This window comes from Vanacampus margaritifer, chromosome 1 (genome assembly GCF_051991255.1).
Source record: "Vanacampus margaritifer isolate UIUO_Vmar chromosome 1, RoL_Vmar_1.0, whole genome shotgun sequence".
NCBI lineage: Eukaryota > Metazoa > Chordata > Actinopteri > Syngnathiformes > Syngnathidae > Vanacampus > Vanacampus margaritifer.
In genome coordinates this window covers 22000612-22018980 of record NC_135432.1, presented here as the reverse complement: position 1 = coordinate 22018980, position 18369 = coordinate 22000612, and the positions used below count along the sequence as shown (strand labels likewise).

At 40.5% G+C, this 18369-nt stretch overlaps 1 protein-coding gene across 13 annotated transcripts in view; it reads right to left on the bottom strand.

Annotated features, from left to right (window-relative positions):
• Positions 1-516: 516 nt before the first annotated feature.
• Positions 517-18369, bottom strand: part of dmd (dystrophin) — a 146113-nt gene continuing 128260 nt past the window's right edge. For 9 of the 13 annotated variants that reach the window (XM_077583294.1, XM_077583313.1, XM_077583303.1 and 6 more), the window contains 16 exons: positions 14548-14609; positions 14179-14253; positions 12931-13132; positions 12776-12861; positions 12173-12330; positions 11624-11790; positions 11150-11261; positions 9420-9556; positions 8256-8294; positions 7389-7454; positions 5450-5515; positions 4583-4741; positions 4165-4408; positions 3688-3802; positions 2722-2811; positions 517-2218 (listed from right to left, as the gene is read on the bottom strand). In XM_077583294.1, coding sequence (XP_077439420.1) covers positions 2106-2218; positions 2722-2811; positions 3688-3802; positions 4165-4408; positions 4583-4741; positions 5450-5515; positions 7389-7454; positions 8256-8294; positions 9420-9556; positions 11150-11261; positions 11624-11790; positions 12173-12330; positions 12776-12861; positions 12931-13132; positions 14179-14253; positions 14548-14609 — 1891 coding nt within the window. In that variant the 3' untranslated portion in view covers positions 517-2105. Of the gene's footprint in view, positions 2219-2543; positions 2570-2721; positions 2812-3687; positions 3803-4164; positions 4409-4582; positions 4742-5449; positions 5516-7388; positions 7455-8255; positions 8295-9415; positions 9557-11149; positions 11262-11623; positions 11791-12172; positions 12331-12775; positions 12862-12930; positions 13133-14178; positions 14254-14547; positions 14610-18369 lie in introns of those variants that run through there. The other 4 variants (XM_077583341.1, XM_077583371.1, XM_077583351.1 and 1 more) reach the window with 3 other exon arrangements.

Sequence of the window (18369 nt, the reverse complement as noted above, 5' to 3'; positions counted from 1 at the left end):
CCATGTTCTGTGTGATTGTCTTCAGCAAACTGTTTGCAAGCTTTCTTATTCATCATCTTTAGAAGAGGCTTCCTTTTGGGGATACAGCCATGCAGTTGTTTCAAATTGAATAATATTCACTTTTGTTGCCAGCAATTTTGACAGTTGCTATAGCTAATGTGTTGAGTTATTTCGAGGGGACAGTCAATGTAGTTACAGAAGCTGTACACTCACTACATTCTAGCAAAATTGTTATCTCCTCAGTGTTTCCTTATGAAAGATAAAATCGTTACAATATGAAGAATGTACTCAAAGAAATGAATAAGAACATGCAGCAGCTAAAATTGGCAGTCCAAATGGAAACGGCAATGACATATTTAAATGAAAAGCACTAGGCCACGCATCTTAAGCTGCTGAGTTAACTACTTAATTGTGAGCTTGTTGGTAACCTCGAAAGTCCGTAAACTGAATACATCCTGCACACATTTAAAAGACCAATAATAAAATGAATCAATAATAACCAAGCACAAGAAAAAGTCAAATCAACGTAACTGCGTGCTTTATTGATGTACAGTAAAGCATTTTTATTTATTTATAATACAGTAGTAGTAAGGCATATATTTGGTGGCGTCTGATATGCTGTGAAGTATTGTGTTGCAAAAATGACACACACACAAAAGTTAAACTAATTCAGTGTCTTGATCAAAACAAAATGATGCTGGGTCATGCAGCAGTGTGTGTGCATGTGTATGTCGATCACCCTTTCATCGATTGATGGATTTCATTTAGCCACTCATGCATGCTTAGTAATAATCCCACAACATCAAAACAAAACAAAATACACTTTGAAAACAAAGAGAGAAACACTCTTAAAATGACACACAGATAAAGTAGGTACTGTATGTCCCAAGTATGACAGTAGTAGTAGCTGTTGAGCCATGAATTGCCTTGACAGAGAAAACAAATGCAAACGCATTCAAAACATTCACATTTCAAGCTCCCTTCAAGGAGTTGGCTACAGTAGGGCAGTAACCTCCGTATTTGATTTCATACGTCAGGCCAAGTAGTGTTTGCATTGGAAACTTAAATAATGTTTGATCAATTTGACTCATTTTAAAGTTAATGAACAAATAAAAACAATCTTACAGTACTTAAGACAGGAGGAGATTGAATAATAAAACTAAAAGCCAGTGTGCAGTTTGTACTTAATTCAAAAGTCACGTGTGCCAGTGCAAGAACCTGCAAGTTTTCGTTTACAATCTCAAGCAAACGCAAAGACACAAATGAAAGCTTTAAATTGGCAAAACACTTTCAAGCGAGGCCGTATTGCAGCAACTTATGTTTGTCCGGCCAACCGGCCATGTTAGATGCCACGTCTTACCCAAAGGAACAGAGCCATAACTAAAACAGATTGCTGTTGTTTTGAAAATAATTCAATCCAATCCAATTATTCCCTACAACACGCGCACCCCCCCAAACACCATTCAAGAATGACTAAATCAGTTATTGGATATTATGTATATTCAATATTGAGAAGCCTACAGAAGACGGATAGATGGAGACAAAACAAAACAAAAATGTGAGTATTGTACTGCATTGGGACAACACACGCGCACGCACACACACGCACAACGTACTGTAAAGTTCCAGGATGCCTGCATTACCTTAACAGTATTGTACGTTGTTATATAAAGACATTTTCCTCTTAGGAAACACCCTTATTATTACAATCATTCTTTGTTTTTTTGTTTGTTTTTTTTTAAATACAAATGTCTGAAATGCTTATTTCCCGGTTACAAACATTACCACACTAAACACACTTATTTGTATGTTTCTTTGTTGCCCCCCCCCCCCACCCCCCCAAAAACACTTTTTTTTTGTGTGTGAAAATTTTTATACAATTGCATAGAAGTTTAAAAACCATCTCTCCCCCCCATAAAACAACTTCAGGACATTTAAGAAACTACTAACTCTACAAGTTTTTTTTTTTTTAACTCATCATTGCTGGAACCGCAAACATTCATAAAAATAGACGTTTTATATTCTGTTTGTAAAGTATGTGTCCAATTGGGGTCTATTGACTACGAAATGGGAAGAGGTGGGTGCGTGGGGCTTGGGGAGCAGTGTCAGAAGGGCGGGGCCTTGATGGCGCTCGGCTCATCCGTCATGACGTTGACCAGGGACTCCATGGCACGGCCCAGATCGTCGGCCATGTGGAACAAACTTCCGATGCTAGGACCTGCCGAGTGAAGAGTTGGGGAAAAAAAGTGAGCAATAATTGTGGAAATATAAAAAAATATATAAAAAATTAAGGACATTAGGTAACTTTGCTTGTTTATAATTGAGTGATCAAATCAAACTTTATTTATATAACACCTTTCATACATTAAAATGCAACTCAAAGTGCTGAACCTGAGGATACTTAATTCAATATATTTTTGCCCCTTTATGTTTCCATGATCCGTGCTGAACGAAAACTGTGCCCCCAACAAAATCACAATTGCATAACTTCAATCTTACAATTGTAGCCAAAGAAGGACAATTAAGAGAGTAGAACCACTAACCTCTCATTGGTGTCCCCTTCTCCCTCCTGGCCCACAAAAAAAAAAGTAGGAAAGGAAGATGAAGGTAGAAAATCAGTTTTAGTCATAGAGAGGAAAGAAAGATCAAGTTGAAGAGAAAACTCTACAAGAATGGACGGAGCATTGCTATTGAGAAGGAAAAAAAAGCAGAGCTCCTCACCTTGGCTATGAGGGAAAGAGTTGTTGAGCTGTTCCATCACTTCCTCCAGTCCAGATGGGTCTTGAGAAGGGATGGACAGCTCGTCATCACCTAAAACATCGAGGATAAAATAGATACCAACAATTGAATATCCTTGAGCATCTGAAGAAAATGAACGGATTAATCCTTGGGGGTGTGAAAACACTCCATACGCGGTATTTTGTCCAAAATTTGGACACTCTTTGTAAGTGTGATAACTAAGTCATTTATGAATATTTTTTTTACTTTCGACCACTCAAAATGTTCACTGGCATCAGACCTACCCATACATATGTATGTTTTATGTATTTATTTATTTTTTGATGCTCTCTATGTACAATCAAATAAATTATGTGCAATCTGCAAAATTAACTATAACGTAGATGATGATTTTGTCCAGAATTGTCACTTTGACGACGCACGCGCCAGCACACACAATTTTACCGCATCCACACACACTCACAGGCCTGTTCTATCAATCCCGTCCATGCCGGCTTGTTTTGGTGCAACTATGGTCACGTGGCAAAGACATTCGTCAGCTCAAGTAAAAATTATAAGCAGCTCTCTAGTGCCACCAGGTGGATTATGGTTTTGAGACTCAACTCACATTTTTTATTTTTATTTTACAGCTTTAGTTGAGGTCCCACTGGATATTCATTGGAAATACATCAGGTGTACATTGCATAAAAAAACATGTAAAATAGTATATGGGTCTAAATTTTGTACAATTAGACCTTTCACAATATAAATATTTGGCTCCTACATCTATCAATGGCAATAATATATATTTTTTAAATGACAATCTGGGTGAAATTTTAGCCCCCTAAGTCATTTTTAATATGCTTTATCGATGATAATATTATTATTAATAATCATAAAATGTCCAAATTTTGTACAAATACTGCACAAGGTCAATTAAAGCGCGAGCATGAGCGTGTGTCTTCTCACCCATTGTGTCGGTGGTCTGGCTGGCAGCCACGCGCAGATGAGGCAGGGAGGAGTCAGAGCGCTGAGACGAGGTGGAAGGCGAGGACAGAGCGGTACCGTTCACCTTGGAATCCGTCTGCCGGCAACACACATGTTAGACACACGGCCAAATGTAAAAATAGACACGGCAAAGTATGGCGGTACTTTAACTTACAAGTGCCCTCACAGTGAAAGTACAGGTTGTGTTATGTGCTTGTATGGTCCTCTTTTTTTATGCAGGCATTTTGCTGTATGTCTTTTTTCAAAACTGGACTAAAGAAAGTGAGTGCTGAGCAGAAGCTGCTAATATCATTAGCATAGAAAAATGTGAGTGAATCTATTTAAATAAGGTTAAAAAACGGTTGCAAAAACGGTTTCATTCTTTAGTGTACGTTCTACAGTAATGCCTTGCGATACAAGAAATGAAAAACTTTTTGCATTGACGCGAGCACGACGAACCTGCTCGAGGAGCTGCCTCAGTCGGTGCAGTTGAGACTCCAGCTGTTTGTTGTGGTCCTCGAGGATCTGCATGCGGGCTTCCAGGCGCCCCTTGTGCTGCCGCAGCAGCTTGGCCTCGGCAATGAGCTCGGCGTCCCGCGCACGCTGCGGCGACACCGGCAGCATTTCCGGGGGCGACGGGAGCGGGGACAGACCCTTCCTGTCATGCGCCTTCTTCAGACGGTCATATTCGGCTTGCAGCTTCCTGCGGCCCGCGGCAGACGCGATGACAGCATTAGTAATCTTGGCAATGTGATCACTCAGTCCGACTGAGCTCGAGAGACACGACAAGGCACCATTCCAAGATACAGGAGGCATTTGGCGGCGGTTCGACTCAGGATTTTAAAAAGGATGCGGTCAACTGGCGACTGCCACTGACCTGTTTTCCTGCTCCAGGTCATTGAGGACCCGCTCCAGCTCTCCTTTCTCCTCTGTTTCCATGGAGATGAGAATCTGGGCCGGGCTGCGGGGCTGGCTGAGGGGAGAGCCTTGGTTCAGAGACTGGCAGTAGTGTTGGATCAACATGTGCTCGTCATCACTGCAAACAAACATGCGCAGCGAACACACCAAAATGAGTATAAAGCGTTTGTAAAAGCAGCAAAAAGGGCTTTGTAAAAAAAAAGACAAAAAAAACCTAACAAAAGGACCCAAAATCTATTTGGCGGACTGTTGAACAATTCATCAACACAAACAGTCTTCAGAGTGATGGTAACTGGGCCACATTTTCAGATAGCCTGACTACAGCAAATCATTTCTAGCTCACTATACAAAATAAAGTTTGCAACAAATATTGGCAGACAAAAATGACCACATATTCCAATTTTTCACTTGTGTGGATGGGACAAAGTTCAAATTGAACACAACGATGAATCGTTTGTTAATTGATAATAAAAAGGGAAATGGAGAAGAGTAATGTGCCAGAGAGACACCTTTGGTATAACGTACTTTCAAAATGTCTGAACAAACCAATGCTAACAATGCTGAGAAAGCAAATTACAATGACATATGTCATATGCAATCATTTTTGCACATACCTTAAAATGCGCTTAATATTAAAAACAATATCAGTGACGTAAAAGAAAATTCATTCTAATCTGCACATGCACTGAGGAGCATGCAAACTATGCAAAACCAGCAATGTCCATCTTTGCAAACCAGCTAATGGGTGCAAAGAAGGATGCGGAGCCAGCCAATCAGCGAGTGATGACAAAAAGAAAGAAGAAAGCAAACAGAAAGTGTTTCTCACATGCTCTCATTGGGTGAGATACTGTCATTCAGATAAGAGCCATTACGGTTCTCCATTTCTGCTAACCTGTGGAAGAAACAGAGCAGTCAGTTGCAAACATTACCTTCAAATTAGATTTGAAAGTGTCCCTTTACAACCCTGATGAAAATATAAAACGTCAGAATATGCCGAACAGAAAAGTGTCTGAAAGAAGAAAATGTCAAAATGGATTCCGGATTCTTAAAACATAAAAGATCCTGCTAATATTTGTAACTACATGTGGAGCAAAAGCTACAATGTGATTCATTTTTCATCCTGCTATTTCCATTATTTTGACTGTTGCTAAATTAGGAAACCAAAATGATTTAGCTGTTAGTACAATCCATTACACACGTGGACGCAACTCTCACTACCCCTCTGTTAAGGAAAGAAAAAACCCACAGCGGTCACAGAAATTACTTGACTAATAATGTATAACTTAATTTAATTAATAATAATAATTGACTAATAACAACTCTTATTGGCTTAGATTGTGGAAGATGTGATCAAAACGTTATGGCAGTTGTAGGTTTTTTAGCTGCCGTGCTCCAAGCAAGCACTGATGTTACGTCTGCTGAAACTGAAAGTACAGCTGAATTGTGTCGTCGACAGATGGCACGGTTTCACTTGCGTATGAAGACAGCAGGTGCTAGCTTGGGGGAGCAAGAACTGCTTTCAAGAGCCCTTTGTTGGGGATCTAACATGCGTCATATGGCTGCAACTCAACAAATAATACCACGAGGTCCGCACCGATGGGCGCCTTTGTTGAACGGCCCACTGACAAAAACGGATATTACTCAGGCCCTCGTCGATGTCTTTTTAGATGGCTACGAACTTGACTTGACAATATTAATGGATTTGTCCGAGTTGCCGTATTGACCAAGGTTTAAAGAGCCCATGCTGACACCCTGCGTGATGCAAGCAGCTTCCCAAAGATGTCCTGACTCTCCATCTTCGGATAAATCGATAACGGCGGCACGATCACAGCTTCCGTAGCCATGACTCATATGTAACAGATCGATCATGGTGTGTGTAGCTGGTGTCACTCTTAAATCACAAAAAAAGTACACAAAATAGGAACGAGGCATTTTTTTTTCAACAGAAAGTCCTCCTTTCATTAAGCGAATGGATAATTGGAAAAGAGTTGTTGAGACATCCACCTTTACAGTTCTATAGCTAACTAGCTAGCTAGCAAGATATTTACTTAGCCACCAATTTATTGCTACGTTCATAAATACACTCTGAGTGCACTCTACTCCACTCTAACAGTTTGTAAACCCAGAGCACTGCTGGAATGTGCCACTGGCTTATTCTGAGTGCCATAAAATAAGAGTGCCGCAGCTAGCTTGCTAACGTCGATGTCAGCTAGCTGTGTTAGCTAAGCCACTAGAGCTAACACTAGCACTTGTACTGTTTGGGTTTGGTCATGAATTCATATAAGGGGAGGCACACTTTGCCTCTTGGAAAACTCCTGCTCTCAAAGTCGTGTTAGGACGACAGCATTGGGCGTGACAATTCTGGAAAATTCTTGTATGAATGGTCCATTGCAGCCGTGAACTACCGCCCGCACCCCTGATTCAAACAAATTTAAAAGCACCACTGTGCTGCCTTTACTCAACTTTTAGATTCATGAAGTGAAATGATATGGACTGCAACTTGGACTAGAACTGCGTCAGGAAAGAATGAGGGCAGCTGATCCCATGTGGGTTACATAGGTGGGATGGAGGAGGGGAGGTGGCGCATCCCCTTGCAGGAAGTGTGCAGCGCGCTTTATTATTTCTCCAAAATGATGATTCCAAATCACATCAATCAAAATGTTCTCGGGTCTGGGGGAGCTCTCTGGAGAAGCCATTATGTGAAACACTCGCAAAGCTGCGCACGGCGGCAGGTGCTGACTGCGGTATGTGTTTGTGTGTGTTACCGGTTGGCGTAGTGCTCGATCCGAGTGTGTGTGTCGTCATGCGAGAGCTGAGGGGATGTGCCAGGCCTGCCGGAAAAATTAAAAACAGAGAAGACAGGAGCTTTGTGAAATGCAACCGGGAGACTCATTAATCCATACGCAGCCGTACACCGCAGGAGCACACAGAAGGGCAGCGTCGGCATGAGACACGTGTAAATAAGAGTCAGCCATCTCAGAGGACTTGAACGAGTATGCGGCGGTTTTGCCCTTGAAAAATTATGTTTTCATTAAAGCCGACCCCTTTATGACAACAAATTCATACAGAGAAGTTATTTCTTTGGAACAGCGCTAGCGCGTCAAGATGTTAAATGCCATCCTCACAAGGAACATTATTTACTACTTCTACTGCACTTATATACTCTAAGTCATGCTAGCAATTTTAGCTAGCTGCTTTAGTCTGGCACCGTTAGTGAACATTTCTTTGGGGCGGCTATGTTCAAATCTTGCTAGCAGCTTCAAGACTAAATAAGTCATGCTAGCAATGTAGCTAGCTGCTTTAGTCTGGCGCTGTTAGTGAACATTTCTTTGGGGCGGCTATGTTCAAATCTTGCTAGCAGCTTCAGAACTAAATAAGCCATGCTAGCAATGTAGCTAGCTGCTTTAGTCTGGCGCCGTTAGTGAACATTTCTTTGGGGCGGCTACGTTCAAATCTCGCTAGCAGCTTCAGGACTAAATACTCCATCTTTAATCTGTATATTTACTTTTTGTTTCATTTATGACTGGTACGTTTCTATTCTATAAAATTTGTGCATTGGCTTAGTAACGGCTGGGAAACTCTTTTCTTGTCTGTTCACTATCATGGCAAATAGAAGTGGAAGAGGTACTTACGCATGGTCCACGGGCCAGAAGTTGATCAGTGTGATAGGGCTGCAAGGCAGAAAAAAATCAAAACATGAGATAACACTGGCAGTGGAGGAAAACTGCCGACTGGCAATCAAACACATAAGCTGTGTTGACTATACAATATTATTCTTAAAGGTAAAGATCTTACAACACATTTTCAGACTAAATGTTCTGTCTTACAAATTGAAATTAAAGGAATAGTTCTCCGCCATTAACAGACGCCTCCTCATTGAAACGACTTTTAGTACAGCTGCAGGTATAATTATAGTAATCTTTACAAAACGTAAACTACAATGCAACGTTAATTACACTGTGTGCATCACCATCTGTGTTTCATAATTACTGAATTACTTTACAGTCATACATCATCTAAATTTTGGCTGGTGTCAGGCTGCTAAAAAAAAACTGATGGAATTATGAAAGCTTGACAACATTTTGTGGGATGAAAAGGTGGCACTCGTGTGGTGTGTTTTCCTTTTGAAAATGTGCACCTATCCTGTAAACTTCTGCCACAGGCACCCTATAAAAAGTGACCTCATGTCTATTGCTCTGTTTAGGGATGGTAACAGCATTTTTTGGGGGGACATAGATTTTTCAACACAAAAATACTTAGAAGACAGGTTTTATATTACATTGATTCCTAAAATGCTTCATTGGCATATTTTCTTATATTTTGTGAAAAACGGTTATATTCTGTTATGGTGGACCCCCACTATTGAAATGCATTGGGGAAATTAAATGATTCCCACGAAAAACCTCCCCACCAAATAAAAAAAAGAAATAAACAATATTGGAAAAAAAATCTACAAACAAATATGTGAATCTGCGGGTAACGATTTGTGAGTATGAGGGGGTTCACTACACTGCAGTTTTCTGAGGTGCTGTGACTGTCTCACACATATGTTTATATTATACTGCCCCCAGGTGGCCAAGGTGTGCACACCAGGTGGAGCAGCACAGTGTTCATTGAACTGAAGAAATTTACAGAGTATATTATAGAGTGCTATTTTTTCCCCCAAAAAAAGATTACTCCATTTTTTGTTACAAGTGTGGTCATGGAAAACAAACAAAAACAAAAAATGCCTATCTGAAGGCACCACTGAATATTGCTTGAGAACACAGTAAGTTTTGTGAAAACAAGAGACTCACGTTTCCATGTTGTCACCTTCCAGGATGGTCTGGACAGGTAGGTAGCCCATCCGTGGGTGTTTGGTAAAGTAGCGCTTAGTCCTGAATTTGTTCTTCAGTACCTTGGCAAAATCCCTGACGTCCTCGCCGGATGTCGTCTGAAGGAAAAAGGGCTTTTTAAACATTGATTAACAACGTGGTGTGTCATTGCATTACCATTTTCATTTCCCAGATACTCAACAAAATAAATGACTTGCTTGCCAAGGATGAGATATTCATTTTCCTAGCCTGATTATCATTTTTGAAATATTGAACTTTTCCTGCAAAAGGATTAAATCCCCGATCATGGAGAGAAAAATAATGATGCATCAATCACCAAGGCTTTGTGAGAAGCTCATGGCACTTACTAAGCGCCCCATCACATTGCCCCAATTGTCATCCTGATTCAGCTTGCACTGTAGTTCCCAGGGATTCAACACGGTATTACCCACATTATTCTCCTTCATTTATTCCGTTCATTTAAAGAACCCGTGTAAAGTGAATTCCTTGATTTTTTTTAACCTATTCGAAATAAGATAACATTTTAAAATATTAAATGGAAAAATTCCTGTCCTAGTATGGTTTTGTCTTGTCTTCACACGTTGACCCCCTTACAGAAGATTTATTCAAGTTGGTTTTCCAGCAATCTGGTAGGACACTTAAAATGCCGAAGCATCACTGATAGGGGTGGGAATCCTTGAATGTCTCACGATTCGATTTGATTCCGATTTTTGGGTGTGCAATTCGATTCAGAATCGATTTTTGATTAAGAATGATTTTTTATTCAAAATGATTTGATTGACAAGGATTTTTGCTTCAATTTATAGATGTTCAAGGAATCGTAATGTGTACTCCAGTCTGACTCGCCAATGCTAATTAGCGCGTTACTCGCGGCAATTTTATCACTCAAAAGAACGGCACCACACTGCAAAACAAACAACTTTTATAGGAGTAACTTGATTGTGAATTTTTCCTTCTACTCTCTAATGTGGCTACAACTTAACAGTGTATTAGACCGCGTGTAACCACACTGCCCCTAAGTGGCCAAATCGGGTACAACATGAACAGAGCTCCAGATAAAGGCACACACAGACAAAGGCAAGACAGTATAAAATAATTTAAATAAAATCGATTTTGGGACATTTCAAATCGATTCTGAATCGTACTAAATGAGAATCGCGATTCTTATGAGAATCGATTTTTTGGCACACCCCTAATCACTGATGCATCAGTGCTTTTGTGTCCAACATTTTACTTTTAATCTACTGGCTGATAAGATACAATAGAACATTTTAGAACCAAAAAGTGTCTGAGAGGGCAAAAAAAAAAAGATTCTATTTCCCCTTACAATAATTGAAATTGGTCTGAATGCTTGCTTCTCAGTTATGCATACAGTACATTCTTAAAATGTATAATAAAGGCATTTGGGGAAAACTGTTTAGTAGTAATGAGGTTGTTGCTTTAAATCTTTAATTGGGGTATTAACGACAAAAGTTCAATAAACTGCACAGTTTGCTCACGGAAAAGCGTAACGCTAGCTGTAAACTAGAACTACAGTATACTGAGCCTGTGTAATTGCAGATCTGAGTCGGAGGAGGATTTTCATAACACTAACAGACGCAGAATATTTTCAGAGAGTCAGGCACCTAGTGTGCGTGTCGTTTTGTATACATGCTTGGACAGAGGATGAATATCGATGCGTGCGCTCGTACCGGGGTGCAGTACTCCACCATAGGGTACTGCATCTTGTGTCCCTTAGCGACGCGACCAGAGAAGAAGCAGCTTTGGCAAATGTCATAGTTGAAATGTTTCAGACTGCGGTATCTGCAATGCGAGAGAAACAAGGGGGAGGAAGAAAAAAAAAGAGAAGGGAGATTTGACTGTTGAAGAAATAAAGATTAATGATGTATAAAAGAATACATTTCATCAGCTTAAAAACAAAACAAAACATGGTACATGATTAAGACTGTAGTGATGAGACCACAGGGTGCTATTATAGCTTCACGCCCGGTGCTCAACAACGCATACAGACAACAGCATTAGTCTCATTTTGTTTCAATTTAGGCTTCAGTGAAAACTAAATGAATTTCATGCTTTATTGCCCTTTATGTAGCGGAATTGATGATGCACCAAAATGTCCCCCAAAGTCTGCTCACACATGTGTTACGGAGAGACTTTGTGCTGACCTGAAGCCGATGATGGGACATTCTTTGCAGATGTTGCACTTGGCCTGGTGTTTGGCGGTCTCGGCGGCGGCCACACGGTGCAGCACAGGCAGCCAGACCATGGACTGGGGTTCCAAACGCATCCAGTCCAGGAACATGGCAGCCTCCAGTTCTGGCTTGTTGTTGGCCTGGGGAAGAAATTTGGAGAGGAGGAAGACATTCTTCTTCAGATGTTGCTTCTTCTAGCACAAGAAGAACGACTTCCGTGTCAAGGCCAATCAAGTTTGAGGGAAATAAATTACGATTATATTTTGTTTCTCAACCCATAATAGAAGATCAGATAAAGGCTCGTTTTCTGCTTTTCAATTCACAATTATTCAATGTAATGTAAAATGTGAGATCGCTGCTTCGGATCAATGCAGACAGCAACACTGCCTCCTAGTGGTCGGAGGATGGACTGCTCTGTAACTGCGTGATGTTTGTCGCAAAAATAAGTGATACACAAACGTACATTCACCACAAACAAAAATCAAATATTTATAAACGTAAAGCCATGATGAATGCACTTACAAACTGGAAGCAGCTTCGCACAGATGGCTCGATGTTGGAGCCGCCGAACGAAGCCACCTCGCCGAGTTGCCGTGGGATCTGAATGGAGTCGTGGAGGAGAAGACCGAGGCGACGCTGGTCACAGAAACCGGTGGCACTCGCAACCTGCCTGAACAAGACTGTCCAGGGGAGACCCAATTTCAGTGCTAATGTCACCGTCTATTTTAGTGCATCACTAAACCAACATGGCTGGGTTGTCTTTGAGTAATTTAGCAAAACATAATGGCTAGCCTGGCAGCAGATGACAACGACGTGCTTTCCATTTCAGCATCAAAACAACTATAATGACCAGTGCCTCGATGATAATGTTAACTACGGTTGAGTTTCCATCACACCTATTATTTTTTTTTAATCAACTTGCCATTTACAGGCAGCATTCTGTCTCCCTTGGAAGCAATTTACCATAAATGTCACATCATTTCGACTAACACTTCACACATTTAAATGACGGCAGTAGAGAAGAAAGGCTCCATAGATTTGCTTTTAGAGTCTATTTGTTTAGCATGACTCTTTCTACGCAATATACAATTTCTAGTGTTGATGCTCAAGAGTGATATGACTTACATCTGTATTTATCCTCCAGGTGGGCCTTGCAGAGTGAGATGATTCCTGTTTTGAAGGATAGGGTGCGAATCTTTCCGCTGCGGCCTCTGTTAAATAACAAATCATTAAAAGTCTGGCACAGCTTCAAAGCAGTGAAGAAGTTGATGTGCACCTACGTGTCATAGACGTTGAGTAGCCAGTTGAGGCACATGTCCACGCACAGAGGGACACTGACCAGGTGGGCATGATTCTGCTCCAGCCGCTGATACAGGCTGGTCAGACAGGCGACCAGCTGGGAGATGTCCAGCAGCTGCTCATTTTGCTTCAGACCATGCTGGTCGAACACTTCGCACGCCGTTGGCATATTCAGCAGGTCCACTGGACACCAAAAGAGAAAAGGGGGAGTGTCCAGCAAAAAGGAGGGTGGTGAGAGGGCAATGAGATAGCATTTAAGACATTGATTGAAATGTATTAAATGTCACATGCTCCCACAGCATATGTTTGTAGTTTCAAGTTAAGTTAAATTCCCCAACCTTTTTTTGGGGGGGAGAAAAAATAAATAAATACATAAGATAAAATAAATAAATTCCCCAACCTAACTTTGAATGCTTACAATTTATAACCATTAACAAGTCAAGGGAAAATTAATACGTATTGGAAAATACTGTAAAGGCAGAGCATGGCCAGAATTGACTGGAAATTAAAAAAAGAGAAAAAGAAAAAAGAAAAGAGCTGGTTAGGTCAGGATAAGAAAAGAAAAGACAATAGATTTGGCGTGACACTCCAGTATATACAATTCAATACATAACCATACTCTCAACTCAAAACACTTTGATCATCTTTTCCTATTTTAATGAAAAGAAATGTCATTATTCTGTACCTTCCTTACATTGTACTACTTTTGGTAGTAACAACATGACAACACCTATGCTAGTAACTGTTAGCCCTCTTCTACAGCGTTTTGCATTGTGCGTGCTAGCATTATGCTAGCAGATTTTCTTAAGGCAGTTCTAAATACAAAACGTGGAACTTGCATTTCGCTAGTAGACTTTTCCTAAGCTAGTGATGTGCTCTTTAACGCTTTCCATACATAAGATGTATCAATACGGCCTAAAAGTCATAGTCGCGCGTACATATGACACATTTATACGTCATAAGCGTTTTTTCATGCAAGAGTGAACAGGAGGGTCTGACGCAATGATGATATGACAGGGTAAGAAAAGAGACCACCAAGACAGTCACATATATTAAGTTTTTTTTTTTTAAATAAATCCTTCAAAAAGTGCTTTAGTGGGCTACTACAAAAGACATCTGTCCTGTGATTGACAGGTGATCAGCCAGAGTGAATTCTGCCTCTCACCAAATGACCCCGACCAGGACAAACTGTACAGAAAATGGATGCACGCGTCAAGAAGAGCACTCACAGCACAAAGCCTTCTGTAGGCGTCTGAGTTTCATGGCTGTTCTGTAGGCTGAGAATCGAACATTGTTCAGGTCCGCTGAAAAAGAAACATGAGTCAGAAAAGACATTTTTGACAACATTGCGCTGCTTGGAATAAACACTCTCACAGGCCATCTTTTTATAAAACTAAGTCTGTGGGTACCTTTACACATTTAAATAACTCAAATATTTTTCACCTTGGTAGCATTAAAAAGTGCAATGCTCCAATACCATTTTATCAGTCTGACATAGGAGCCTTGTTAGTCATGTGGCGATACTGAAACAACAAAACACTGTTTCCAGTTTAAAAAAAATCTCGTAAAAGTCCCCGCAATGAGAAAGGAGCTCTTACCAAGTGATTGATAGAGCTCCGCCATCTTGGGATGGTCCCAGCATGTTGTCTGGGTCTGGTGGCTGTTTGAAGAATGGGAAACACAATAGGAAATAATCTTCATTACTGTCTTTGTTTTGAGTTCTTCTGCAGGTTTTAAGCAGCCTTGCCTGCATAATGCTTAAAACTGTTACTGCTCCGACACACAACTCTTAATAATGTATGCATTTTTACATTTCCAGGTTTAAAAAGTACGAGTGAAAGGTATACCAGACATCTTGTTTCATAGCAAAGTGCTAAAACAACACCAGAGAAGAAAAAAAGAGCTATACTTCCTTATCCTAACCCTAAAACAAAATAAAGCAATTTTAATTTTCTCATTATTTAATCTGGGACTATTGAATGCAAAAGTAAAAAAAATGTTGAATGCAAAGCTGTTAATTTGTTGTGTGACAAGCAAAAAGGGTGGATACATAATCATTTTTGGACCATTTAAGTGAAATTGGATCATTTCTCACAGCACATCTAATAATCTGGTTAGGAATCACTAGGACTGTCATAATTGGAACGCAACAACAAAGCAAAAGTCTTCTTTTACTCCACAGTCTATTGACAGTTTCGCTTTCATGCCATTCAAAATAAATAAATAAATAAATCAAATAACGATGATGCCTCTATTCCCTTCGCCTCCTTTTGTCACACGTGGAGCTGAGCTTTTAAAAGAGCACGCGTGGAAGTCGGTCAAACACAAGCATGGCTGCCGTTAACCTTTGTCTGGAGAGCACTTCAAAAATAATAATCCATACGCATGCCTTGCTTTGCAGCATGTCCCCTGCACTCCAACTAAAGAGGAGAGGGGTCCCGTGGTACTTGAAAATCACAACCCGCACAAAAATATCTCAGCCACTCAGCTCATTTCGGGTTTGATGCATTCACATAATAACCGTGAAACATTGAACACCTAATTGTTACACCTTACGTGCGTGCATGCAATAATACGGCTGCCTGCAGTTCAGCCACACCCGAGCAGATGGCTTACGCACATTCATCACAGGAGGACACAAAAATAAAATAAAATATGAAGCTGATAGCCAAACATGCGTTGAAAAATGGATCACTTCATTTTCGCTCATATTTGTGTTCCAGTCTTGACAGTTTCTGAATACAATGCACTCATCATTAGAAAAAATCAAATGTAATAATATGATCAAATATTTTAACACAGTTTGAATTTGAACCAACTGAGTTGTGCTTGTGCTGCTCGCACCACACACACACAGACACACACACACACACACACACACACACACAATATTTTCCATAATACCAACGGCTACTAATAATACTCTAGTTCCTTTGCATCTTGTGATCTAGCATTCTTCCTCTTGGCCAGCTTTTATTATATGTTCCTTTTTTAACTTCTGTGTACATGCCTTGACTTTTGGTTAAAAGGATTGTTTCAATTTATTTGACTAGATTTCCTTGTCAGTCACGGTGCTTTAGGTCATTTGGCCTTGGCCTTGTTTTTTTTTTAAGACTTCAGAGTTTCTCAAACTACATTATTCATGACTAACATTAAAATGCGGTAGTAGTAGCCCGTAAAAAGGCCTCGTACCAGTGAACATAATCTCAAAGCAAAATGTAAACCAGGGGTCTCAATTTGTGCGGGCGTAGCTGGAAATAGAGTCTGGGTATGTCCGCATCCAGTATTCCACAAAAAAGAGGGTCAAGTATAAAAAAAAAAGAAAGAAAAAAAAGTACTACCAATCTTCTCAGTCGTTATTCATATCAGAACATTAACGGTTCTTCAGAACGTGAACAAGATTGGTGACCCGGTCCGCTCTCTCATCTCCCTGCTGCTTTGCATACTCCTCAGTATGTCTACAGTAGTTGACTAATGATGACTGATTTTTCCAGCACCGCAACTTTCTCTGTGCATTCCAGACATGTCAGGGTGCTGAAAAACATTCCATCTCTTGTTTTTTCTTGAAATTGGCTTTTCTCGTCGCCAAGGTTTCTTTTCATGACAGGTTTTGAAAAAGATGCGACTGGGAGTGGGCGACAGGATACAGTCTGCTTCCACTTGGTGTCATTTTAGATGACGTTTGGCCATAAGTTGTCAAGAGCCTGCGTAGACGATAACTGATTTAAATGCCCAGGGTAACAAGGTGCGGAGCTTTGCACATGAAACTTTGATGTCAAGTCAGGGGCTACAAATGCCCCCCCAAGGCCACAAGTTTGAAACTCCTGATGTACACCCCCACCAACACACTCTACATCTTGCAGGTGACGGCTAGCAGAATTACAGGAATGTTAAGATGTACCACAGTATAGTTCAAAGAATACATCAAAGGCATCTTCTGAACAAAGTGTTTTGCCCACAGGCATAGTACAGTATGTGTCTTGTGATGGGCTGGTGACCAGTTTGGGGGTGGGGGGGAGCCATCCTTGCCCCGAGTCAGCTAGGATAGGCTCCAGCACCACTGCGACCCCAGTTAGGATAGGCGGACATGGTAGCCACTTCTAAGGGGACACAGTGGACAGCAAACATCCATCATGGGGTTGGTGGAAGGTATTTTCTCACAGGTATGTCTGAAATGTTCAATTGGTTTGATTTGAGTAATTTAGCAAAACATAATGGCTGGCTTTCTAAGAGACGACAGCACACTATCTATTCTACCGTCAAAACAGCACGGCTACTAAAAGAGAAGTCATTAATTGCCAGTCCCTCAATGATCATGCCACCTATGTCTGCATTTCCACCGTGTCTGTTTTTTAATCAACTTGAACCACTGAAATGCAAATTACGGCCGCCATTCCGTCTCCCTGGGAAGCAATTTACCCCACATTACATCTTCCCCACTGACACTTCACACTTTGAAACTACGGCAGTAGAGAAGAAGGCTAAAATCATCATTCAAGCCATTTACCCTGTTTTCTCAATCGCTCTGCTTCTGTCAAAAAGCATGGATGGGATTGTTTACAAGTGGTGCAATCGGGGATGGCTCAGTCTCTTGCCAACTAGAAGTGCGAGTAACATAACGGTAAAAAGGTCTATAATGGGGGTTTACTGTATCTGGGGGGTGAAAACAGTAATGACATTGACATGAAACATGTTAACTTAAACTTAAAACTCACAACCGGGTTGACAGCGCACTGCAATCTCCTCATCTTGGAAAAGTACAAACTTCCGATGCAATTTCAGCCCTGAAAGTTAGCCTACTAGCACTAAACTATTGAATATACCTATCACACAACCACAGGTTGTCATAAATTTGACACCAAAGGTTAATTTTCCATCAGATTGTGTCCGAGTAGTTTGTAATATATTGTAGCATGCCTGTAAAAAAATGTATTCAATTTCATTTAATTGGTCCAAAAATGATGCCATTACACATTCCTGCGTGTTCTGCAATTGGCTCGTGACTAACCCTGGGTAAACAGAATCTGTTGTGTGAAAATTATGATATAATGTGGTTTAGAAAATTGATAGATGTATTGCATCCATCTATGCCAGTGACATATAGTGACAAGCAGAACAATAATCTTTTCTTCCACTACATATCAATTAACCTACATGTATCCACTTTGTGGCATTTTTGATTGATGGTGTGACGTACAATTCGATTTTATGTAAAATATGTGCCTTGGTTCAATAAAGGATAAGAAACAGTGGCATACATGACTTTTTGAACACAACTAGCAACCTTTGGTGGACTCGCAAGCTTGCAAATAAAGACAAGAAGAAAAATCAAACAAGGGTCTTGTAAATGATTAAAAATATTAACCAAAAGCAAGTGAATACTTCCAGGTTTCTCTGCTAGCTTTTTCGCCCCCAACATT